Source organism: Pyxicephalus adspersus, chromosome 8 (genome assembly GCF_032062135.1).
Source record: "Pyxicephalus adspersus chromosome 8, UCB_Pads_2.0, whole genome shotgun sequence".
NCBI lineage: Eukaryota > Metazoa > Chordata > Amphibia > Anura > Pyxicephalidae > Pyxicephalus > Pyxicephalus adspersus.
In genome coordinates this window covers 53,500,300-53,526,836 of record NC_092865.1, presented here as the reverse complement: position 1 = coordinate 53,526,836, position 26,537 = coordinate 53,500,300, and the positions used below count along the sequence as shown (strand labels likewise).

Below are 26,537 nucleotides of genomic sequence, written 5' to 3'. Positions count from 1 at the left end.
CATTGAATGATATGTTTTTTTTCGTTCTTCTTTTTTTTTGGTACGATATTCGCCGAGTCGGACTCCTTCTCTCATCCTCTGCAAATTTTGCACAAGCATGGAATAATGGCATGCACCTGACCCATCCAGGGAGGATTTGTGTGTGCTGATGAGCCAGGGATACAAAGCAACTCTGCAAGTTACCAGGTAAGGCAATGGGGGAAGTTCTTCTGCTCCTCTTCTATGGACAGAAGCCAGTTTTTTGTCTTTCTGGTGGCTCCTGGGGAAGCTGGGGAAACTTCTGGGCTTGCTAAGACCATGCAAAGCACAATGATGATGTGCAAACTGCCTTCAAAACCTCAATCTTCTCCTTCTTGGAGCACCAGGACAAGATAAACTGGCTGATGATGGGTTCCCTGGGCTCAAAGCACTGACTACTGCTGGCATTGTTCACTAACCCCAGTGTTGTCATGCCCTCTACTCCCTGGCATTTCTAGATGCCATACCATGGTTGGGTACCAGAGAAACAGCAACAGATGTAGCAGAGGGAAAAGCTCCAGTGCTCTCAGATGGAATTTAATTCCATGCTACATCTGTGGTGGGTTAATCCCGGTATGTCACTGGTTTTAGTGCCTTCAAGCAGTGGCATGGAAAGGATCATTATTAATAAATAACTTTTTTTGCTTAGGATGCATATTATGGATAAGGTGCCGGGGCTTTTTATAGAAAATTAAGATCTCCAGTTGGTGGTGTCTTGCAGAAGCAAAGGGGTTAACTTCAGTGACACAGATATGGAGTGACTTTGATGAAGCTGACTGCTACTCCAGAAATCTTGCTACCTGGGGGATTGGATGGGATGGAAGTCCCTGAGAACGGTTTAGGAGTCGTTGCAGACTCTTTGTAGCCAACAGACACCCAGGAAAGGAAAGGAGGGGAGTTGAGTCGTTGACAGGTGTCTGCTATAAATTTTTGTTTTTGTCTCACTCATTTGGCTTTTGTAGTTTTGATGGACTGGTGTCCCCGGAAGTCTACTCGGTGTCACAGTGGGGCTGATGCAGCTTTGAGACCAGCGTGAGCACAGAAGATCCGTAGCGGCAGGTGGACCTGCAGACTTCAGAAAGATGGCATCCATTGGAGACTTTGACCCTGTGCACACCAGCGTTCCTGCTACTAAGATTGAGATCACCGTGTCGTGCAGGTAGGTGCCTGTGGGAAGGTGGTCAGAGATAAAAAAAAGATTACCATAAGCTTTGCTAGGTTCTTGATTCAAGGTCTAGATCAGTGTTTCTCCACCTTTTTAACATGGAGGAACCATTGAAATAACTTTCAGGTCTTCAGGGAACCCCTTCTACAATTTCTTTATCCACAGATCACAGTACATTAGCCTGGTGATCAGTGGGAAAAATGCCTCTTACATTGCTGTCCAGTGGGAAGAATGTCACTCTTACAGCCAAAAAGATCATTGGTGCCAAGTAAACTAATCTGAGAGTCACAAATTGCTCAAGAAACCCTCAGCAACCTCTTGATAAACCCTGGTTGAGAAACACTGATCTAGATGGACCCCAGTAATGACTGGATCACAGTCATTTCTGGTGTCAACCTATAGCTTCAACAATATTTCTTATAGCTTTTTTAAGGCTAGTTGACATTTTTGGGTTCTTTTAATGATAGAAATAGCAAAATGTAAAGTTAAGGAACCAATAAGGACCAATCAGAACCAAACTGATACCTTGTTGCTTTGGGTTCTTGCAAGTTGCCTGCAATGGTTGTACTTGCCACTTAGAGGGGCAATCCCTTTTTTCCTTCAAATTCTTTGGACCCTCATTCTGACCCAGTTGGCCCTTTTTTGTATGATGTATAGACTTCTATTTCTATCCTTATATTACACCAAGGTATCCAACCTATATATTATCATATTTGTTATTATTAGGGAGATGGGTGGTGGTTGTGGTGGGGCAGGGGGTTGAATAGGTTTCCTTTGTACTTGTAGTTGTCCCTCTTTTCCACCCTTGGGGACATTCTCTTGCACTGCCTTACCGTACGTTCCAGAATTGTGATTATGAGATATGTGGGACTCTAGCATGGAAAGCTTGCAAACCCCATTACAACTCCACCTATTATTATTCTAGGACATACTGGGATTTGTAGCCAGAAAACTCCACGCTTCATCTAGAATGTCAGATTCCCAATGTTCTGCTTACTAACACAAAGCGTCTTACCATAGTAATCACATCTCAGCTTTAAGTCTGACTCATCTGCTCAAGGACTATTTTTGATTGGTCCCTATGGGGGTGCAATTCACTGTACAGTATCCAATGACAACCATTTGTCAATCACCTCTCACAGTTCTGACCTCATCATAGAGAGCTGATAGGTTGCTGTGGGTCACTACAATTTGTACTCAGCTCTCCGTATGAAGTCACCATGCTCTGGGGTTAACCTTGAAGCCTTGGAGGCAATTGCCGTAACCTATAGCAACCAGATGGGGTTTAGTTTTCCGCAATTAGTACAGTGAAACATTAGTTCTGATTGGTAGGTTTTGCTTGGTCATCGCTTTTGAATTTACTGAAGGGATTGCTATGTGCTGCAGAATTTAACGGCTCCTTCACCCACTTTATATTACATACCGAAGAATCTTTGCACCGGGTCAAGGTTCTGTACAGATGATTGATCAGTGAAAAAAATCCAGTAAAGCATGAAAAGGATTTTGTACTCTTAATATGACATATTTAAACTACTGTTTAATTTGAATGTCCTTGGCAATTGCATTTTACCTCATTATAGGTGGTTGAACCCTGCTGAAACCCACGGGGGTCAGTTTATTGGTGGCCAGTGAAAGGATAGTCCACCTTTCTTAGAGTAGTGGCTAGAATACTACCTTATCAGCAAAATCATTAGAGTTATGCTTTTGCATCTACCAAGTAGGGTTGGCCCCAGAACTATGGTGGTATCATGGAATCATGATCAATCATGGTCAATCAGCCACAGTTTGAGGAACCACTAGCAACCTCTGGAGGATCTGGAGACTGTGCAATTTCCACACTCTTCTTCTAGACTCACCAAAACTACAGAAAACCCTAAAAATGTATTTACTGTTATCCAAAAAAGTCAAATCATTGCACTGCATAGTTAGTTGTGGATCCAAAGGAGATTATATATTTGAAATGAACGGTCATATCAAAACTATGTAATATGAGGGTCTACCATAAAGATTCAATTAACTTAGACCCTCCACTATGTAGTTGTTGGTAGATCTATAGCTCACCATATGTTACAATTTAATTACACAATCTCTGTACTGTATATTCTCCATTAGACATACCAAAATGATGACAACACTATCCATTGATTCGTGCCAAATCACGCAAACTTTTTTCTACATTGCTGTTGGTACATCTAAGGGTACAGTCAAATGGTATAATGTTTAGTGAGGTTGTAGGGCATTGTACAGGGGGATTGTAAAATAAATTATTTAGGGGCCCCCAATATGCTCACAAAGATGTTCTCTTGGGCATGTGGAAACCCTTTGGGACATAAAATTATTGATGATGGGCCAGATCACCAAGGTTCAAATGAGTATCAGTGAAGCAAAGGTTCTAGGTTCACAGAACCCAGTTTGACCTTACCATAATCTGGTGCCAATCACATAGCTGGCAGGGTTACCAACAGCTGGGAGCAAGTTCTTGGGGTGAATAGTGAGAAGGATTCCCATTGACTGGTTGGTCTTCATTAGGAGAAGTTCTGCTTTGGAGGTCACTCTGGTGTGGCCAAGTTCCTTGGTAGATTCCAAACAAATTGCCAAGATGGTGAAGGATCTGTATGTCATATCAATGCAGGTAAAATCTCACAATAATAAGATATCAATATGGCACACTATCTGCAGAAATCACTTGATCTCTTGGAATCCATCAAGTGATGGTAAAGGAAAAATCCCCTGTGCCAGCCAGCAATGCCAATCCCTTAAATTTTATATATTAGGCAATAATATTGTACTGTAAAAATTATAAAATATATAAGATTACTTTATTAATATTTGCACTACACAAAGGATAGATTTTTAAAAATAATGTTTCTTTAAGGTACAGAGCGAGCAGAATTAGTCTGCTCAAATTTCCATGTATGTTTGTGCAAATGGCGAATGGTTAAAGTTTGCCATGATGGGATCGAATGGGAATCTCCACCTTAGAAATGATTTATGTCATCAAGAACCAAAACTTTAATCTGTAAGAGAGTGAAAAAAGTCACCATATCCCCCAAATCTGTGCATATGTAGAGCATCGCAGTTACATTTAAATGTCACTGCTACCCAAAATGTCCTTTATTTCCCCTTAAAGACGGAGATCGAGTTCGGCCAGCTTGTTTGTCCTTAATCACAGCTGATGCTTTGAAAAAAAAATCTTTTGCTAGATCTCTCTTAATTACTTCAGCCGGCTTCAGCGGATTGTTGTACTCGCTCAATTAACAATGGATTCCAATCCAAGATCCAGCGGAGTGGAAAATGACTGTACAGATTGTTACCGGATGGGGTTAATGGGAGGTGTGTGGGGACCACCAAGACGGGAGGTTGGGGGGCCTTTATTAATATTAATAATACCAGCAATCATAATCATGATGGGATGTAGGGGGCTTCTGCCATCATAAAGTGGCGGCAAGCCTGGCAGATCAGGGGTTAAAGGCTTTCCGTTACACGCCGGCCCCCATCGAAAAAACAGCATGAAATGTTCTCTAGGAGCATTGTGATTCGGCAGTGAGGGGGAATAAAGGCAACATATGGACAGAGATTGGAAAAATAACTCAAACTGCGCTCAGCAGAATATGCTGGAGGTCTGCGAGCTGGTGTCCCCGTCTCCAGGGTAGAAAGAGATCTGTGCATGTATTCCACCGTAATACCAGCATTGTGCACACCCCGTGCCTGGGTGGGGGGCCTAGAATTATATCTATCTTTCTATCTTCTATATATAATTTATTTCTCATGTGTTTGTAGCTGACACCTCCACACTCTTCTGTACATATATATATGTATTATACACGGTGTATGTCTCTTCTCCCTGCATGAATCAGATCTTTGTATGTGGCCCCTCGGTGTGGATGGGCTCATGTGAAACGTGTACCTGGTCCCAGGTATCAGACAGCTCATGCATGTGGCTGAATATTCTGCCGTCTCTGCCATGTAAAGGGAACCTGAATTGTCCATCTTTCAGATATAGGAACAACCTTCCTGTAGTAGAAAAGTGTAATTCATGTGAAAGTGGAATGAGCACAACACGGGGCTCTGGGCTGAACGGCTCATTCTGCAGATATCACTAACCCCAGGAAAGTGAATTCCTTCTACACATACACTTCCAGTGTTACTATGTATGGAGGAATGATTGTTATATATAATTTTATAGTACATTTCTGTTTAGATTTTATGTAAAACTCAAAGGGCTCTATTTATTAAATAAAGAATCTGACATTCCTTCAAACATTCTCCGGTGGGAATCAATTACTGTCATTGAAACACATGGTCCTGGAACATTCCCACTAGGGACTGTTTGAGGGATTGTCTGATTCCCTGTTTTAGAGATAGATTTTCTATCTCACATGCTGCAGTTTCTAATGCACACTTTGAGAATCTGACCAATAGGAAAAGTGATTTAAAGGGCCAGTCTAACATACAACTTAACACACATTATGTCCTGTTTTATTGTGCATAGCATTGAGGTTGCTCACTGAGATTCCAATGCATCATAATCTGCAAAAAATAGAACATGACCCTTTTATTCAATGCAACTACCTCTTGGCTATGGTCAGCTACATTGCCACTGTGTAGGGATTGCCATTCAAAATGACCGGCACTACAACGCATTCTACATGCACATGTTCCTGCGACTCAGCAGTATTACTGGGGTAACCAAGGGATTACCTGGTGATCTGGACATACAGATCCTTGTTTGGGTACTTTCTTTTTTTCCCAGTTGTCACCATACTAGAGTTGGGAGCTGACTTATGATTGACTAACAAACAATGGTCCCCCAGAATATTATCATTTCAGGAATTGGCAGATGGTGAGCTGTGCCAGCACAGACATGTGGAGATGGGCATATATAAAGAACATGATGCAGCTGGGAACTGAGCATCGGGGAGCCTCTGTGGTACAGTATGCAGAGGTGCAGCCATCAGAGTGTGCAAACCATTTATATGGAAATGTATCCAGCCATCGTTATGAATTCTTCACTTGTTGCCCACGTCTCATCAATCCTGCTTTTCTTGTTTGTGTTCAGAGAAGCAAAGCGCTGATTGCAGGACGTTTGGGGCAACAATAACAATATGATGCTCAAGGCTTTGTGAAAGAGAGAGACATGGCGGCTGCCTCTGTGGACCTCCTGCTGAAAGTGTCAGGTGCCTGGCTGTCATGCTCATCCATCCACCAGGTTTACAGATCACAGGGCTATGATCGCTTCCACACAGCAAGTACACACAGTGCCATATTGTTCTATGGAGTAGGAAGGATGAGTGAGGGGCATCCTGCTGCTCTCTCCTTCATAGGAGTGCTCAGCAGTTGCTCCTTATCAGTCATTCATCAACTTACAGTAATGTCTGGGGACTTCTCTTTACAAGCACGACCGATCATCTCGTGTGACAACATTCTGATATGTGTGCAAAGCTGAAGACTTTCTTAGTCATGAAGTTCATTTTTTAGGTATCAGTTCTTATAAACCCCAAGGCTTCATTCACAAAATAATATGCATGCCCATTGTTCCCCCCTTCTCCCCATTTTACCTTTCACAGCATTAGGGTGGCCTATTCAGCAATCCAAAAACGGGACACACACCATTTTTAAAAAGCACACATTGGTTACCAAAATATGGATTGTGGTGCTATTTAAAATGCAAGGGAATACATTGCACCGCCGCATGTGATGCCTGATGCTGGTAATGCACATATGAATGCGTTGCAGCAATGCAAATAAATAATTGAGCCCAAGCAAAAAAAATTAACAACCTTTTGATTTATCAACTTGGACCCTGCACCCATATTTCTATTTCTAATATTTTATTTGTACAATAAACATTTTTACATTCCCAATCTCATTTTGCACATGTACAGGATTGGGTGGCAGGGAATTCCACACAAGCAAATAACCCCTCATCACAGCTGTTTCTACACATGTATGAGATTGAATGGTGGATTGCGTGTGTGGGGTGCCTCTGATGATTTGGTGCCTGATCACACACATGTACAAGACGGAAATCTTGCACCGGTACATTTGTATGCAGGGAATTCCATGGATGAGATTGACAGATTCATCAATTCTGCACATTGCATACCAGGATACTGCAGACATGAATGATTTAATATTAAAAGGTAATTAAAATGATTATTAAAGAAAGGAGGGGGAGGTTGCAGGGGATAATGTTATAGATGGCTGTAAATATACAGTACTTTGTCATATAAGGTATTTGGTGCACCTGGTAATCCCACCAAAACATCAGATCCATCCCGTGCCCTCTGCACACTTCCTGTGTTATCTCAATGAAAAAAAATACCCTCAAGCCCCATTTCTTATTTTTTTATATTCTTCATCTCCATGTTGTAGAGAATAGGAAGATGCGGGGGTTTCTTGCATTTCGTAGTTCCTCCCTAAACCCCTCTGCTAATTGAGTTTTTAAAGAAAATCTTTCTGTATTCTTTGCTTTTTATTTATTATACTGTGATGTCATTGTTTGGCACATGTGCAATCCTACACATGGGCAAGACAAGATCAGGGATGAAAGTATGTTTATTTGTGATCCTCTGTGCATCATGGCTGACATGGTGTTGTTTTAGCTTTCTGAAAGTATCACAGATTGAAGAAGAACCCCCCAGCAAGCACTGGGCTGGTATTTCAGTAGGAGTATTAAATATATTAAAATTTCTGATGGATGGATGTCAGACTGGAGTGGGCATTCCTAGGCGATCTACATTTGCATGCACCACCATAGGCATGCGTGCAAGAGTTCAATCAGTCCCCTGTGGCTGCCGGGATTGCCAACACATCCTGGCATCCTACACTGAGCTGTGCATGCTCGGCATCACACAAACATGCCCACTGCACCTCAGTAATATGGATGGGCCCTTACACTTCACTGGCACTCATCTATCTGATGCCAGCCCCACTGTAATTACTCAGGGCGGTCAGCAGAGGATGTGAAGTGGCTTCACGTTGGCACTCAGATGGCGCAGAATATTTTGGCGTCTCTCTCACTCTTATGTCAGTCAGTACGAAGGGTGATATTTAATTCCAGAATTATTTTTCACAATATGAAGCCTGAGATTGATTGCCCCGAAATTCATCTCCCATCATCGGAATATCTTCACACATGGCCGAACGTGACCTTTTCTAAATAATCATCTGTCATTTCCCAGCAAACACATACTATGGGTGACGGTCCGGTGCCAGCGTTATATTAGCTGTGCTGTCATTTGCAGTACTTATTATATTCAGCTGACTGGTTGGGTTCTCATAAGGAAGAGCTCACCAGGCGGAATACATACAATACAATCTGATTGTATAGCTTTAAATTGAATGTTCCTGATTGGATAGAAATGGAAGAGGTTTTTGGGAAGGAGACCATATTTTGTACGTAACAAGCAAATTCATAAAATGTGTGGTTGGGGTAGCCATAGACTTTGTGATTTCAGCCAGAGGTCTAACGCTACATATTAGAGGGATGAATAGTTGTGCTTGTCTCGGGCAAAAATCTGAAATGTACTGTGGTCCCCCAATGCTATGGTGGATCGACGGGTGGCCTATTGAAAACAACCCCTGTGATCTCTTTTGGAGGTGAGAACAATGGGGTGCTGCGAGCTCATCCTCCCCCTTCCCCTCTCCATAGAACAGAATGGTGCCCTTTGTAGTGCCCAATGAATTATCTGTCACTGAAAACAATCATCTGACACCCGTATGAGGCTCTAAATGCTAACTAAAGATTTTGCAAGAATGTTGGAAATGTTCCTTCAAGTGACCTCAGTTTTTTTTACAGAGTAAAGAGTCAAAATACCGTCCATTGGGCACAGAGTAATGGGTTGGTGTCCCAGAAAAACTGAAGCTGGGCAGTTATTTCCATGCCAGTCTGTCACCAGGCTGGGGCCTACAGTGGGACACACACTTCTAAAATTTCATGATGGTTAGGATACATAAAAAAAATGCAATGTAACCTATTTGGGATACATACACATCAATGCATTCCTATACTGAAGGTGCCCTTCCAATAGTGCCAAGGTCTCTGATACCATGATGTTAGATGTGGCAGGATATAGGGGCAAAATGGGCACCTATGTTTGTAGGAAAGACATTATTCAGGTACTTAGGGACTTCATGAGTAAGGTTTATTGAAGGTAGGTAGCACCATCTCAGGGTGCCTGTTATATACATAGAGAAACAATGATCAGTGCCAGAGGCTGAATGATCCAGGAAGAATCATGGAAGCCGGGCATACAGATTAGAAATTAAAGGGTGAATTAGAAGTCCGCACATACATGTTTGTCCAAGATCTTTTGTGAAAGTCCTGAATTGACAGGATCAACATGACCAGCATTTTTGGAAGAAACAGCCTTCATATTTGTTTTGTGTGTGGGTTTCTTTTAAACATTTTTTCTCATCATCAAAATGCCAGCCGCAGGCTACTGTGAGTTCCTAATCTGTGACGGACAGCCAGTGCCCATATGCTTGGCACACTTAATTACTAGGCAGGAATCTAACTTCCCAAGATGCCCTGCAGGCATGATAATGACATGGAGACCATTACTGGCAGGATAAAGCTGCCTATAGCAAGCGTTTCTCATCCGATGACTGCACTAGGAAACGTTCAGATGCCGGAAAGCCTTGGCTGGTGCCAGGCCTGCCCAGGGGAAGAATTCATCGACTGGGCATAGGTTTTCATATTGTAAAAGAGGGCACCTACACTGCTTCCCCCTTCCCTGATAGGCACATGCGTACAAATTCCCCTGTTGCATGTTTGTACAATCATCATATTTAAAATGAATTGCAGAAAAAGCAATTAATTATTTTATAGTCAATTTATTATTTTATAATATGAATATTATTTTATAGGGAGGTCAGGACTGCAGGAATGCTATGCATTAGGATGGCAAAGTGTAAATGACAATGGGGGAGTGTGCAGACAACACTGACAACATGTCAACAGGATTTAGATCCAGTGTTTATTTAGTGTTGTCACCTGCTAACCAAAAGATGATCATTGTGGCAATGCCAACAGGTATTTCTACATAAAAAAAGCTTGAAGCTTACACTGAGTATTGGGTGGAAGTATTTCAAGAATGATCAGTTTTTAAAAAAAAAAAAACTAGCTAAATAAGGCTAGGTATCCTCCAGTTGCCCCATGTGACATCATTCAGACATGGTGATTGGCACTTCAACCTGTCGCTCAGTAACTGGATTGTATTTGTTTTATATTTATGTATACATTTATATAGCACCAACATCATCTGCAGCGCATTGCATAGTCCATACCCATGGCTTGCAAAGGAGCTCACAATCTAATGTCCCTACCAGAGCCATATGGTTGGTTTGGGAGGGAAACCAGTTGAACCACCAATATGTTTTTGGGAATTACCATATGTAAGTAACATAACAACCCCCAAACCCACCCCCATGAATAAATAACCGAATAAAAGGGGTATGGGGGTAACAGAGAACTGCAAATCAGCCCCCCACCCCTGTACACTTATCTATGGAGTCTGAACCCCTCCCACCATATACAAAGCTGTTTAGCCAATAGATCCAGCAGTCAGGGCATTCTATCCCGGTGGCATCCAGGCCCCCACTGCGTGCACCACTGTCACCATCTGTCCATGCAATGCTTTGTGGAATGAGGTCGGACGTCTCATCGTCACCACCATCCTCCGCTCCTAATAACTGCTGACAAATAGCAGATCAGAACATGTTACTGTCATCCCATCTCCATAAACAGTCAGCTCTGCGCTGCAGGAGTCCCATTACTAGGAGATAATTACCCTACATGGCTCCCTATTATCCAACGGGGGGGATTTATGTGACTGGGGTGGGGGGTTTTGCATTTTTTCTATGCGATTGTTAGGACATCAATCATCCCTGGACCGTAAATGCAGCGATAATTCTATTTATGACGCCCTTACGCTGTCCGTTGGTGCCACTTCTTTGTTGTCCATGGGACTGGATACAGCAGGAGGGCTGCAAAACATAAAATTAACAGTGATTAGGATAAGCAAGAGAAGGAGAGTGCAGAGTGACAGAGATCAGATTATCATTGTGCTATGTCTTCTTTCAATGTCCAATCATTAGGTGGGACTGGTGAATGTATTGAACTGTAGCAGAGAAATATCAGGTGTGCACACCATTGACACAGGGCTTTGCTGTGTAAAGCTTAGAACTGGATAGATCAAAATACAAATGCTTTGGCTTGTATTTTATTTGTTGGCCTTTTGCTTGGAGTTTAGCTCCAGCATATAAGCTGTCCTTGCTGACCTTCTTCTGAAAATGCTAGTTGCTTGGCACTCCTTGCTCTGTAATTCTTTCTAAATTACTGACCTGGAACAAGTATGGAGAATGGGAAAGCCAAAGGTTTATCGAAAATCGACTTATAAATTTCCTGGACCTAAAGTGCCCACTGTCACTATTGTGGGTTGCCAACATGCATGTAATACACCTTGGTGCAATATGGAAGCATTTATTCTATATGGCACCCCAACACACCTTGCATTGCTGCACAGTACCATGCTACCATGCATTGCCATACCTTACCATGCAAAAAAATAAAAATGGTACATGCAATAAATATGACGTTATTGGCACCTTTTTTTCACACTGAAAGCTGCAAAAAATTACTTAGTAATCATCATTTTTTTTATATTGGTGCAGTGCTACCACCCACCAGAAGAGGGAGGCCTTCTAAATAAACTGAAGTGTAAGCTCTTGTTCCTGCAATAGGTTTGTGGTCTGTTTTGCATGAGAGTGCGCAATACATTCACAGAACACTGCCCACAAATGTAGCATACGCAGTGTTTTTCATTCAATGCACGTCATTGCCTTGTTGCATGTTGCACAGCGGCGGTGACAATGAACGGCAACCCAGTGCACCAATGCATGCTCTGGGCGAGCAGGGGGGTCTAAAAAATGCAGAGTTATCTTTATGCTGATGAAACATAAAAAAAATAATAATTAAAGTCAGACCAAGAATAAAAATGAAATATGTTGCAGGTTAGCAGTTCCTGTGGGCGAAGGTTGACCCAACAACAAAGTCATTAGCCAGCGTTCGTTTGGATGTTGCTGCCATTTTCCATTTTGGTTTGTGCATTCCAACTAAAGGACGACACACAACAAGCTGACAACGGTGCTGCTGATTGGGAGGCAGTGGACTAACGTTGTCAGCCTGGAACGGGAAGTGCTGTTACCAGCAGGATCTCCAGGTAAGAAACTTTGCAATGGATCAAAAATAAAACGATTTGCTTATTGCGGAACTTTCATTAAAATAAAAAAAATACCGCTTACCTTTACTTCCACAAAGCCCCCCTCCACACCTGGTCTCCATTCTATCCCGTAACATCATAAATTCTTCCTTTGCTCCGGCGCCATCATCTTCTGTCTTCTTCCTTCTTCTTCCTACATCACCTGATCTTGGATGTACATTTTGCCCTATATAAGAGAGTTATCTACCCTTTTATATAAAGTAAACATTTTGGTGATAGGTTCGCTTTAAGAAAACTGTAAGCCAAGATTCCAAACATAGATTTGGTGTTTGCATACAATTTTTACACCCAATGCTCGTGCACCAAATGCCAAATTTAGGAGAAGATCTTTATAAACAAATCCTAAAATTGGGACACCAATCCATTTCTTCCCTTGGCAGATATATCTACCCCTAAGAATATAACAGATGGGGCAACATGCAGAGTTCAGGCACAAGTCAGGTGGCGGAGTCATGACAATCATGCATATGGAAAGTGGTGCCATGCTCTGCACCAGAGCCAAGATTAATCATCAGCACACAATGAGATTTTACAGACATGGGGGGGCGTTATTATGATAATCCTTTGTTTTTCTGAGGTGTCCCCATTTCATTTTTGAATTACCATTGACGTTCCCAATCCTGTGGATAACGGAGCCGAGGAAGATTGTCTGCGCTTGTTGCACTGGTAACCACAACGTACACTCCGCCGTGTGATCCCACGGGCCATGTTATATTAATGAAAGCTGCGAGATTTTAGCATTGCATTAAACTCTCCTCCACAATTTATTTCATATTCTCCATTTAAAATTCCCCCCGGCCCAGGCTTGAAGTAGTGTAGTGTAATAAGGGTAATATAACGGTTATTAGTCATTCCAAGCCAGGCTGCGGTATGGGCCTACTCAGGAGCTGGGGGAAGCCTGTAATAAACCTGGGGGTCAGTGCAATTTAGTTTCCCCAGGGGGTCAGAGATGTTTTCACATTGTGGGACTGTGAAGTGAAACACGAACATGCATTACTATACACTTCAGTTAAATAATATTTACAGGTCTTGTCCCTCCGCCAGCCTGTGATTGGACAGTGAAAAAAGAGGTAGAACCCCAATGAGCTTATTTTTCTGTCTCTCTGTCCAATCAGCAAGTCTCTTGTACTACGGCCCTGCTGATTGGATTCTTATGTTGCCTCTCTTTCCTAGTCCAAGCTCTGCTGCACAGAGCCTGCCAACCTCTCATACCAGGTCACATTCAGGTACACTATTTGCATTGTTTTTTTACCTATATGGGTCTATTAATAAATGCTTTCACCCAACTTTTACCACTGGATTCAATTGGAAAATGTCTGAAACATGGGTAAAAATTATTCACACATTTCTATATTAAATGCAATATAAATTTTTTTTTGGTAAATTGGGTGAATATTGGGTGAAACCATTTTATAAAAATACCCCTAAGAGAGATGGTGCTATTATTCATCATTATTTTACAATATAATTGTAGCATATACAAAATGATTGTAAATGAAAAAATAAAAATACTTAAAACAAGATGACATTGCAGGGGATGTCTGTATTTAACTGCAAGCTCTGTGCTAGCTTTAGGGAAATGTAAGTGAGAAGTTCTATACAATGCGTACAGTAGCCATGGCTAGAAGGAAAATGAATTTTGATTCCTCTTTGGTCAGGGTTACAAAATCTCATCTGACCCTGAATACCCAGGAAAGGTCATTTGTAACAATATGTAAATGCCTTGTGAAGCAATGATATAAGTTATGGCATTTCCAGCGTTTTCCTCCAATCAATGCGTGTTGCGGTGATTGCCTGTCTAATATCAGTGCGGCTCGATAAAGGATTCCTTGTTTAGCTCTCGGTTCAGCGGTCTCTGGGGGAATTCCGCTATGGAATCACACGTTTTCCACATAGCAATAACATTAATTAATTCTCATGTATACGACTGCAGGCGGGCTGGGAAAACGCACACTGAACCACGCTGGCGGAAAAGCCGAGAACAAAATGCCAAGCGAAGGATCTTCCTGGGATTCTTTATTCCATTAATAAGTCATGGAGGCTTCGCAATCCTTGGAACCTGACAATGGTAATCTTACTCATCCCTGGAGGTGGCAGGTGAATTACTGGTGCCGTTCACACATTCTGGACTATAGTGATAGATTCACCTGAGGTGTATCCATTGGTGGGTGAAACCAGCATCTAACAGAGGGTAGCTGGCCAGGGCAAGGGGGGTAAAAATGAGCAAGGCACTAAGCTGGGGTGATACTAGATGTAAGAATAATTTAGAGATGTAAAACCCTGTGCTATAGGGAACATGTGTAGAGGGTCACAAATACAGACAATGGGGTAAGAGAATAAGGAAGGCTCTACATAGAACAGTACCTGCTGGGCATTAGGAATGATGTACCTGGTCGCACATAATGGGCATTGGGAATGATGTACCCCTATTTAATGTACAGCGCTGCGTAATATGTTGGCGCTATATAAATCCTGTTTATTAATAATAATAATAATAATAAAACTAATATTAATAATAATAATAATAATGTACCTGGCTGCACGTATTGGGATTGATGCACATGGCTGCACATGATAGGCAATGGAAATATGCGTAGCAGGCTGCACATGCTGTGCATTGGGATAGATGTAGCAGGCTCCATATTCTGGGTATGGTGATTGATGTTCCTGGGTGTACATGATAGTTTTTGGGATTGATGTACATTACTGCACATGCTGGGCGTTGGGATTTACATACCTGGCTTTCTGATGAGTTTGACCTATCTGGCTGCACATGCTAAGCGTTAGGAGTCATGTATCTGGTTGTACATACCGGGTGTTGGGTTTTATATGTCAGGCTGCACTTTCTGTGAGTTAAGATAGACGTACCAGGCTGCATGTGTTGGGCATTGGAATTAGTGTAACTCCCTGCACATAATGGGCGTTGGGATTCTTTCCCAAACCAGGCTGCACATGCTGGGCATTTGGATTGATGGACGTGGCTGCAAATGCTTGGCATTGCTAAAATTATACCTGGCTGCAAATCTTTGTGGGGGGTACCACTTCAGCTCATTTTCAAGGCCACAGGTATGACCTTGGCTGTAATAACAGCCGTAACATTGCGAAAGTCTAGTGCTGTGGCTGTCATGTCAACCGCTCAACTTTTCTTTGACTCATATATCTATGACCAAAAAAAGTATCCAAATTGTGTCAACTAGGTACGTGCTTGTTGTCTGTCCATACACAGGTTATTTTTTTCTCCATTAAAGGAGTTCATTGCATTGTTTCTTGGAATTGATCATCAATCGATTGAGAACTTCTAATTTGATCCACCAAAAGTTTTAGTAATTTTGTAGAATCAAAAGAACCTCAGTTGGTCAGGTTGGAAAATTACTGGTAATGGTAGACGTATCCAAATGGGCTTCCTTTTGCCTATTGGTATTCTTGTTAGGGGTTAGAGGTTAGTTCAATGGCTTTCATGTCAATCATTGAGCATTTTTCCTTGAGATCCTATGCGGATAAGAAGTTGAGGCTCCTCTAAGCACATATATGTTTGGAGTACACATGCTGGGCACGCATGCTTAAGTCACATAATACAGATACAAAGCATCAAGGGATCCCCTGGTTATAGCGGACAGGTTCATCTATACTGATTCCAGTAACCTCACCCAATTTCTAGTTTATTATCTAAAGTTGGGCTAAATTCTAATCCATAATTCAGTATTTAATCTAATTCTGTGTTTAATAAAATAAATAATATGTATAACTGAATCAGTGTTTCTCTTTTTACTTTTCAATCAAGTTCTGAACTGGCAGAAGGACCTCCTTAACCCCTCAGATGTATTCCACTTGTAACAATTTGGCAATGTTAGGATCACCATGCACTCCTGGTTCCATGCCCCTTGCTACTAAGATATCATTCCATCACTGACCAAATTCTGCAGAATGTTACTGACCCACAATGGCTCGCTCTCCTGAAAGTTATGCATGGAACTCAATATGTGGCTCCTCTGTTGTAGTGATCCCGTGGCTGGCTTGTGTGACAAGGCCATATGGGTACAGGTATTTGGATTTATTCTGTTGGAACGCCCTTGAAATGCAATGCTGCATTTGTCAGTTGTATTTCACATGTCCCACAATGACGTGTTTCTTTCTATAAATGTGTAAAAGTGGCTCATGAATTATTTAACCCATCGATTGGAATATCATCTGCTGCTGGTTGCCTGTCAGATGTAATCAGTGTTTATTCTGGGTCTTCCCGGTGAGGCTTACCCACCTTCACCTGCTGTGTCAAGAGAAACGCGCTTTGTAGTACGGCAATAGGCATAACCATAGAGTGCCGGCCGCTCGCTTATATAGAAGATTTCACACTCGTTCCTGGTCCATCATTTAGATATTTTAAACTAAGACCGCAAAACATTGCAAGCAGGTAGGATCAGTATTACAGAAAGAACAGGCAATGCCGAGATAAAACAAGCAAAAAATCTCAGCATACCTAGGTGATGGGAATGAGTAACGTAATTCCAGAAGTCACGGCATTCCAGCCTGGCCAATCAAGATGGCTGAAGACCTGAACCCAGAAGAAGACTGGGTGAAGCCGTTGGCAGTAGTGATAGAGCAAGAAGAGATGAGTTTAGTTTAGTTCTGCTTTAAGCAAGTGTTTTTCTGTTCAATACAGGACCATGATTTACATAGCGCTATGGCTTGTTGGAAGCAGCGGATTTCACTAAATTATATAAATGGAATTGGCATGGAGGCCATACTGCTGATTTTTTTTTCCAATAATCCCATATTAAACTTTTTGGTTATAAGTTTTAGCCCACAATCTGTCCCCAGCAAAATATAACCCTTGCTCGTGTACCTCCTGCCTTCTTTCTGTTGATGTGCTTCAGCCTTTGCCCAAGTATTGAGCTTTTAACCGGGAGTGTTGCTTGCCTGTCCCGTTGCATGGTATTGTCCTGACCCTTATGCCCTTGCTGTGGTTGCCAACCAGTGGTCCGTGAGAAAATTTTAGTGGTCACCAGAAACATTTGGACATTATTTGCAATTTTTATGTTTTAATAATAATAAAACAAAAATAATATTCCAATAAATTCTCATATTCTGCATGACAATTTTCACCTTTATATTGCACTAAATTCACGAACTGTACTAGAGATGGAGAAACAAGGGAGACGCAGCGTGACGTCAGTGGAGTCTTATGTTGTTTGAGGCAATCGTTACCGAGCCGTACGCTTCAGTATTGTTTCCACCATTACAACAGTCACCCGAATACCAAATACCGATTCTCACCCCATTGCTTTATTTTATTTATTTCTCGGATGCTCTTTTAGTATGACCTTACCTGTGTATTTTCTTTACCTGGTATATTTATTGGCATCAAACAGTTTGACTTTGATAACTATCATTTCTTGTTTGCTCTTAGATTCTAATGAAATAAACCCATAATGAGTGAGAAAAAGCAAACAAATATTTTACATTTTTTTTAGTAATACCAAAGCTAATGCAACTAATGATAATAGTAACAATAGTAATACTTCACTTAACCGTGAGCTGATCAATGAATCAGAGCCTCCACAGTCCTTGTCAGGCACCATTAGGAAGATCATTATTTTACAAATATATTTATCATCATAAAAAATTCATATTAATGGTCCCCAGGATTTAAAATTCTGAATTCAGTGGTCCGTGAGGTCCGAAAGGTTGGCAACCTCTGCTATAGGGTAAAGGTAAAACCCCTGCACGTGGTGGGGGACACCGGCATTCTCCTGTTACAGAAGTGTAGAATGCTGGAAATCTTGATGAAGAAGGCTATAGTGCTTTACAGGAAGGAAGGCAGGAAACATGGAATGCCGGAGAAGTGAACAATACCTTTTAATCATAGGGAAATGCTTTGGGAATTTTTTTCCAGTGTCAATTTAAGCGTTTAAATCTGTCAGCAGGAAAGTAGATGTTCTCTTATCAAGGAATCCTGAATTTACCTCGACCATGAAATACGTCATTGACTGTCACCTTCCCTTGATCTCCCTCCTATTATCACACCATACAGGAAGTGTTGTTGTCACACTTCGGTAATAAGGCTCCACGCTGCATCCCAAAGCATCTTCCACAAATTAATTGCCTTCATGTGTTTTTGGTGCAATTCTTTTTCTCTGAATGAAAGCTGATGGATCTGCAGCAGAAAAGTTCCATTCATTCCCATGTCATCTGTTTGTAAAATTGGAAGGAATTGTTTTATCTAGATGCGGCAAACTGCTGCTGTGTCTCCAGGAGCAGCAAACTGCCCGCAGGTCAATGTGTTTGCATGCATTGCCTTTGCGTTTGTGATGGTGGTACTTCCTCCAAAGGATGAAAAGCAATCACATGGCCGGGAACCATGCTGCAACCCACTGCAAATATAATGCAGAAGCCAACATTTGCAAAGTGGTTTCCAAACACTCCCATACCATTGAATGGGCATGGATGAGCATGCCGTACAATGCTGCAGTTTAGTCTGCAAGGAGTCATAGTGTAGTATAACACTCTTGGAGGTTATTTTGTGCATTTTCGTAAAGGTCATTACAGCAGACTAAAAAGGAACAGCTAAGGAAAAACAAGGAGCATGTACTTTGGTCCAAAAAGAAAGACATTCATTCCAAATAAGAGACAATTGGACATAACAATGGGGTCATTGGCAAGAAGCCACCACCCCATGCCTCTTATTGACATTGATAAGGATTGCAGTAGGCCAAGAGAAGTGGTTCCATCTGCATTGTCTGTACAGAGATAAGCTTACAGTGTGCTGCATTACCTTGCACTGTCCAGTCACAGGGTCGGAGTAGGAACAAGACCTAAACTGCTGTATAACAGCAATGAAGTCTTGGATCTTCCTTCCTTGGAAGAGTGGCAGAGCTGTGTAAACCCTTGAACCGAAGGAAGAGAAATACAAATCCTTTGGCAGGTAGGGCAACTCTTATATATTTATTTAATCTGTTTAATTAGCTGCTTGAGCCAAGTCCAACGTTAACTTTTCACCCCATGATAAAAGTAAAGTTGCCCTTTAATCTTTTACATTTAATCCCCTAAAACCCAACTGTAACCCTAACATTAAGGTCATAATACAAACAAAAAAATAAACATAAAGCAAACTCCCAGGCAAAGAGCCTAGGGAATTATTACATTTTTATCCATCTAGTACTTCAACACATTCCAAAAGTACTGAACGCAAACACCACCATGCCAAGCCAACCTGCAACATGGTGCTGCCACTGAAATTTAGGAGGCCCGTTGAAATTAGTGAATCGGCTTTTACCCATGATCCCTGCATTTTGGGTAAAGGTGGAGTGAATCATTAATGAAAACATCCATAAATAGATCCCTAGGTGTGCCATGGGTATGGGACCCTGTTATAAGCCTATGAAGGACAGGAGAGACACTTCACAGCTTATCTTCACTTTATATTCCCACCCGTTATAACATTTGCATCCTCCAATCTCTGCCTAAGTCAATATTAGACACTTTTCTTATTTAATTTGCTCGGGAAGCCTTTTGAATTTAATTTGTGTGCTTATTAGCGGAGGATTGGAAGGAGCCTTGTCTGATAATCATGTCTATAGGCAGGCTAATGCTATTTTTAAAACCAATTTTGCATTTGTATGAGAAAAGCATAAAGTAGGAATTAGCGGGATCATTTTAGCCACCATTAATATAAAAATGTTGCTAATATATTTATTTTAAATTGTTTTTTTTTGCCACATAACACTTCAAGTTAGATAAAGATGTTGAATTTATGTCTGAGGACCACAGCAATGTGCTATATGCAGTAACCCAAGCTGGCACTCCCTACAAGTGCTACCCCAACCCTAATTTGCAATGCAACCTTTAACCTTACCTGGCACTCCCTACACATGGTACCCTGACTGCAGCTTACCCTAGGAGACAGGATGGCCCCCATACTAAGAGGGTGTGCATTCTAATCAGTTTGGGGAGCAAAACCTTGACCCTTGGGTAAGCTGTGGTTGGAGTAGAGCTCACAAGTTTTTATGTTTGCCATGCAACACACTTCAAGTTTGATGAAGATGTTCAGTTTATGTTTAGAGAAGAATCACAGAAATGTCCGGTGTTTAGGTGTACTAGACGCATTAAACCAAGCTGGCACTCCCTGCAAGTGCTACTCCAACCCTAGCTTGTGTGCAGTCATTTTCCCAGCCGGCTCCCGTTTTGCTTCCCAGATCACAGCTTACTCCTGGAGCAAGAGTGTACCCCCTTTATGTATGAGAGATTGGGGGGCAAGAGCTTGCCCCTTGGGTAAGCTGTGGTTGGTGGAGCTTACAAGTTTTTTTGCCACATAACATTCTTCAAGTCAGAGGAAGATATTGCTTTTATCCTGAACCACAGCAATGTGTGCTAAGTGCAGTAACCTAAGCTGGCATTCCCTGTAAGAACCCCCCCAACAAAGTTTGCATGCAACCGCTTACCTGCGCTAATTAATTGGATCAGTGTTTGGAATAAGGGAGGCATTCTAAACTCTCATTTAAACCCCATGGCAGGTAAATAAAATGAGCAGGATAGGTTATACTGTATGTACAGCTTAAAGGGTCAGTGAGATTTTCCCAAACGGCACAAAAAAACTACACTTGAGAACAATAATTTTACACATTGTGGGTGTCTAGGGTTAAAGGGCCAGGCCACCCACTTATATTTTTAACGGACCATTTATATCTATAAATTAGCATTTTAACATGTGTTGATGCACTTTTCCAAATGTAGAAACCAAAAAATCAAAAGTGGACAAGAGCAGAATCAGAATCAGAGGGAAATACATTTTACTGCAGGAATGTCCAAGATATTTTAAAAAGAGAAGAATATTTAGACCACCACAGCCCACCTATAGATGAATAATTCAGGGTGCCTCGGCTCTTTCTCCTTATTCCACCAAGCCACGATCACGGATTCTCCATGGACTTTAGCTGGCTTTCATAAGTCATATGAGTACGTCTCTTGATCTCAGACTTCAGAGGAACAAGGCCCGGCTTCTATAGGATTTAATTTTGTCTGCATAAAAGGAACAGCACACAAAAAGGCAGCTTATAAAGAGCTAGCTGTGAAGCTGAGAGTTTTTGTCTGCCTGGAATAGATGTTGGAACTTGGAGAATTGCAATGTCCTTGTGAAGGAACAGGCAGGACAGCAGGAGCTGGAGTTATTCTGAACATTATGCAATTCCCTCAGATACCGAGACTCGTTGACGTTTCAGGATGAGCATCAAGTTCTTTCATTACTTTTACAAAGTCAATAGAATGTCCTTTAGAGGTTAGAAGAGACGTGAGGGGACTATAGCTACAAATCTTTTAAGCTGAACTCCAGCCTTCACTTCAGTCTTGTACACTTGTACCGGATCCTCTCTTGTACTGAAATTGCTTAATCTGATTTCCCTGTATAATAAAAGCTTCTCAGAGTGTGCATTAGAAGCTGCAGGAAATCATTGAGCATGGGAATTATCACAGATTCCTATTTGCAGGAAGCTATATACAGAATCCTACCCCCATATGCCAGCATTGCAAGGAGAAACATTTCATTAGGTTTCAAAAAGGTATGTATCTAAAAAACAAAAGAATGTATGTAATCATTTTATTAGTATGTTTAGGAGGAAAGAGAGGAAGAACCAGAAAAAGCAAATAAAGGTTCAACTTTGAGAAATACATATCCAAAACATGGGCTGTAGCTCAAATTTGCTCTCAATTCTCTATTCAGTTCCATGGAGAATCCACTAGGGGTCCACTGGCCCTAAGCCCCACTCCACCCCACCATTCAGTTGTCTATTGGCAAAGCATCCACTAATTTGGCAAAGGGTAGGACTTGGTCCCAGCAGGGGGGCTGGGGTAATCCTAACTTTACTGCCTGGCACAAGGATAAACGGTTCAGTGGCAAAATTGTCATATCTGGCAGCTGGGACAAACTTTTTTTTTAACAACCCCCATATATCAAAAGTAATAATGATGAAATAAACATCATGCCTTGTGAGGGTGGGAGCAGAACTGAGCAGGTAGAGGGTCGACATGATTGGAAATTTGTGGCACAAATACTGAAGTCTATTGTGTAAGAGGTTATCAATGCTTTCCCCTGTATAGTTGCCAATGCCAAGCATTGTGGTCAGTATTAGGCTTTTAGGTTGTATTGAAAAATCCACCCCCAGCATTGGTGATCAGTGGCAGGCATAGGCTACATACACATGTAAGACTTTTTTTCCTTGAAAATGATCTTTCACCATCCCTTCCAACAACAAAAGACTGAACAATGAATGAACGAGTCCTTTACATACAGCGCCATTCTGATCTATGGAGAGGGGGAGTACAACAAAGCGTCGTTCATAGATCCACCAGGACACACGTCAGATTCTTGTCTGATACTAGCCTTAAGGTGATAATCGGGTGAGAATCATCTGACGGGTGTACGTAGCCTTAGGCTTAATAAAAAATCTCCCACTTTGGTATTCTGTGGATACTGATCTGACCATACACTCCCACGCTGCTGCCTCTCTGTTGGTTGGGACTGTATTTCTACTGCGGAGAAGAAATCGCTCTTCCTGACAATTCTGGCTTTATTCAGTGCAGAGTGCTGAAATGTAGAGAGCACTCAACACACCTCGGTGCCACTTTACATGTTGCTCCATCAAAGTGCCCCTAATTGGTGGTACCTGGTGCCCAGCCACCCCCAGAGTGTCACTGGCTCACAATACAGATGCCACAAGTTGTTTGCACTTTACCAGTAACATTAATTTGAACATTTTTACAAAAAGCCAAAACATAATAGATGGAAAGGTTTTCTCATGCACTGAATCCTGTTCTATAGTGTTGCATTCAGTCCTGAAACTCTGGTTGTTCTAGTTTGCATATCCAACAAAGCAAACATAGGAAGGTCACAGCTCACACCTATGATCGTGGCCAATATTACTTTCCCCAGGCTTCAATCTTTAAATTTCACATATATTTCTATTCTACGCATGTCTTGGTTGATCCAGTTTAGCAGTGAATCTGCTCAAGGTGCATGTAAATGATACACATACACACTCCTTTTCACACACATGCTTTCATTCTTTTTCCCATGTCTTTCTGTGAAGTAATAAGGTTCGAGTTTGCCACTATGATAAGTTCAAAGGGTAGACATTGTTTGGTTGCTATCTTCTTGAGATTTCTGTTATTGCCTGCAAAGAATCTCATGTATCCAGGTCATGGTATATCTAGTGGTAGATGCTCACATTCAGCTGGGCTTGTCCTGTAATGTTGAGGATGTTTTGTTATGTATCCAAGTGATTTTTTTAATTTTATATTAAAGTTTATTCTACTTCTATTTAGCCATCACTGGTTCCCCTTTTCCTAATCTTTTCCCTCCTTTCCTATAGAAGTCAAATGTGCTTCCCCATGCAATGCATGCAGATCATGGCTGGTGGGATGGGATACAGGTGTTGTACATGGCTTTCAGAAAACGGGTTCAAGATTCCTCAGCCCTGATACAAGCAGTATAATGTCTTTTAATGGGTTGATGTTAGTCTGGATAAACAAATGTCCCCAGGCATGCTGGATAGTGCCCACTTGTGATACTCCTCCATGAACCAAAATCCAATGAATAAAAGGGGTGAATCAGGGACATTCAGGCTGGAAGGGTGGAAAGAGCTACATGACAATGGATGCCCTTCAGCCAGGAAATGATCAGGGTTTGTTGCAGCTTCTATTGCACATTTGGAAAAGCTGACATACTGCAGTGAAAGCAGAATAAGCAAATTCAGTCTAGGAGAAGAGTCGGTACAACTGTGCATAACTGAAGGCAAGGCTGGAGGTCAGCTTTAACTGGCTATGAAGACTGAATTTTAAACAATATTCTTGGGCAACCTGTACATCTTGTTTTCATTCCTGTGTTCTCTGTAGCTTTTTTTCTGTTACAGGAAACATAATAGCTTGCTCCGTGATTCTTAATTAAATCCTAGTCATGTTTTGCCTGGGAGGGTAAGTTAAATCCAGCCTTTGTTATGAAGTGATCAATATAAAGTACACAGCAAGCTTGTTCCTTATTAGTGAGCTGGCCTGTTTCAGCCCGGTTCTCTCTGTGGAATGGCGGACCTGTGTTTTGGCTTAGGGAACACCTAACATGGTATTTAATAATGAATCCTGGAGCTACAAGGGGTCCATAGTGATTAGTCAGTTGTAAGCCTTTATAGGAGAGTGAATTGGGTACAAGAGATGTATGTCTTTCATTCTGGGTCAACGTCAGAAAACATGAGATAGGTCTACAAGGTCTGGAGGGTCAGGGGTGGCCCACAGTAAAGCATTATTCTACATAGTGAAAAATTCGAAATTGGTGCTCTACCTGCTAGGTCCTAATTATTACTGACCCTACCCAGGTCACTAGAACAGTATATAAACGGTTTACTCAGTCTTAGCCCTGAGGAGCCCTTGAAATAAGTTTTATGTCTCAGGAAACCCTTACAGAAACCAGGGCAAAGAATGCCCCCCTTTCAGTGGTGGCTAAAACAAAACCTTTATAGAGAACTAAAATCATCATTAAAATCATGCAATGGGCTCTACCAATTGGCGTTGGCCTAAGAATTTTGCAGGGGCTGTCAAATGAGAGGTCAATCAGCCACAGATTAAGGGAACCTCTAGCAATTTCTGTGAAACTCTGGCGGAGAATGGCAAATCCAAACACCTAGAACTAAAAAATTGGAATAGGTGGTTCCCTTCGCATCTAGTCGGTGGCTTTTCTAGGACCACTAATGCAGAATAGGCATTTTGTCAGTTTCAGCCTCCAGTTTTGACAGAGGCAATCCAACAATCCAGCAATATCAAGGCCATGCTACGTCATCAGTGCCACACAGCTGCTTGTCAGAATCCCTCAATGCAAGTCCACTTATTGAATATTATGGATTGCTGTTCCAGTAAAAGAGCTTGCACTCCAGCGCGCTCCATAATAATGGGATGCTGTCAAAGGGGCAGTGGTATTATAAGACCTTGTAAATAATATCCCTTACTCAATTTGCCCAGTTAGGAATTGGAAAAACAGCTTGAAACAGAAAAAAATGTATGGTGCTAAGTGGTTAGCACTCTGGCCTTTTGCATCACTAGGTCCCAGGTTCGAATCTTGGCCGGGACACTATCTGCATGGAGTTACCAGGTTCTCCCTGTGTTTGTGCGGGGTTCGTCCCATATTCCAAAACCATGCAGTTTGGGTAATTGGCTATCCCCAGAATTGACCTTAGACTGTGGTAATGACATGTGACTATGGTAGGAACATTAGATTAGATTAGCTCCTTTGAGGGACAGTTAATGACATGACTATAGACTTTTTACAGCGCTGTGTAATTTGTCGGCGCTATATATGTACTGCTTAATAATAATAATAATAATAATGACCCCCCCATCAGGTTGAAATTCATGAGTGTAATGCCATTGTATTCTTTCCACATGATTCAACTTCCGCTGTAGTTGTGGCATACCTTATCTGTGTCTCCCATTCCAAAAATACATAAAATATTTCTTAAACAGCATTGGCAGTTCCCTGGCTTTTACATGTGGCTTGGAACTGTTCTTTAAAATATTAACTCAAAGATATAAGTATGAATTAGAACTGATGTTCCAAAAAAATAGACTTTATTCCAAACTTGTTAAATTTTATGAGACATTTCCAGGAAATAAATGCTTCAGGTTTGCCTAGAAATAGGATAGCTTGCTACTATGTACATCATCCAAGCTTTGTGCACTTACTTCCCTATTATAAAAGCTCATCTGTGCCAAAATCCATCAAAATACAACCTAATAAATATATATAAATGTTCTGCAATAATCAAACTATACAAAAGGGTGTATTTCCCTGTATAGCAACTGCATCAATTTCCTAATGTATTGGCAAGATAGGTCACTGCTAAACTCATTCATTAAGTAAGGTATAATTTAGAGATTAGGGAAATTCTAATAAATTAGCAAGCCATGATTGTAGATATAGGATATTAGGTTCTAGATGTAGTTATTATTGCTGTTTTTCCTTATACAGGTTTGGAATGGTGTAATAACAGCAAAAATGACTCCAAATAGTTCAGTATAACAGCATCAATAAAACATAA

The 26,537-nt window shown here is 41.4% G+C and overlaps 1 protein-coding gene across 1 annotated transcript in view; it reads left to right on the top strand.

The window, feature by feature from the left end:
* The first annotated feature begins 464 nt into the window (after nt 1-464).
* The window catches only part of CPNE9 (copine family member 9), a 162,806-nt gene continuing 136,733 nt past the window's right edge, over nt 465-26,537 (top strand). The window contains 2 exon segments of the mRNA XM_072420685.1: nt 465-577; nt 981-1,177. Coding sequence (XP_072276786.1) covers nt 1,101-1,177 — 77 coding nt within the window. The 5' untranslated portion in view covers nt 465-577; nt 981-1,100.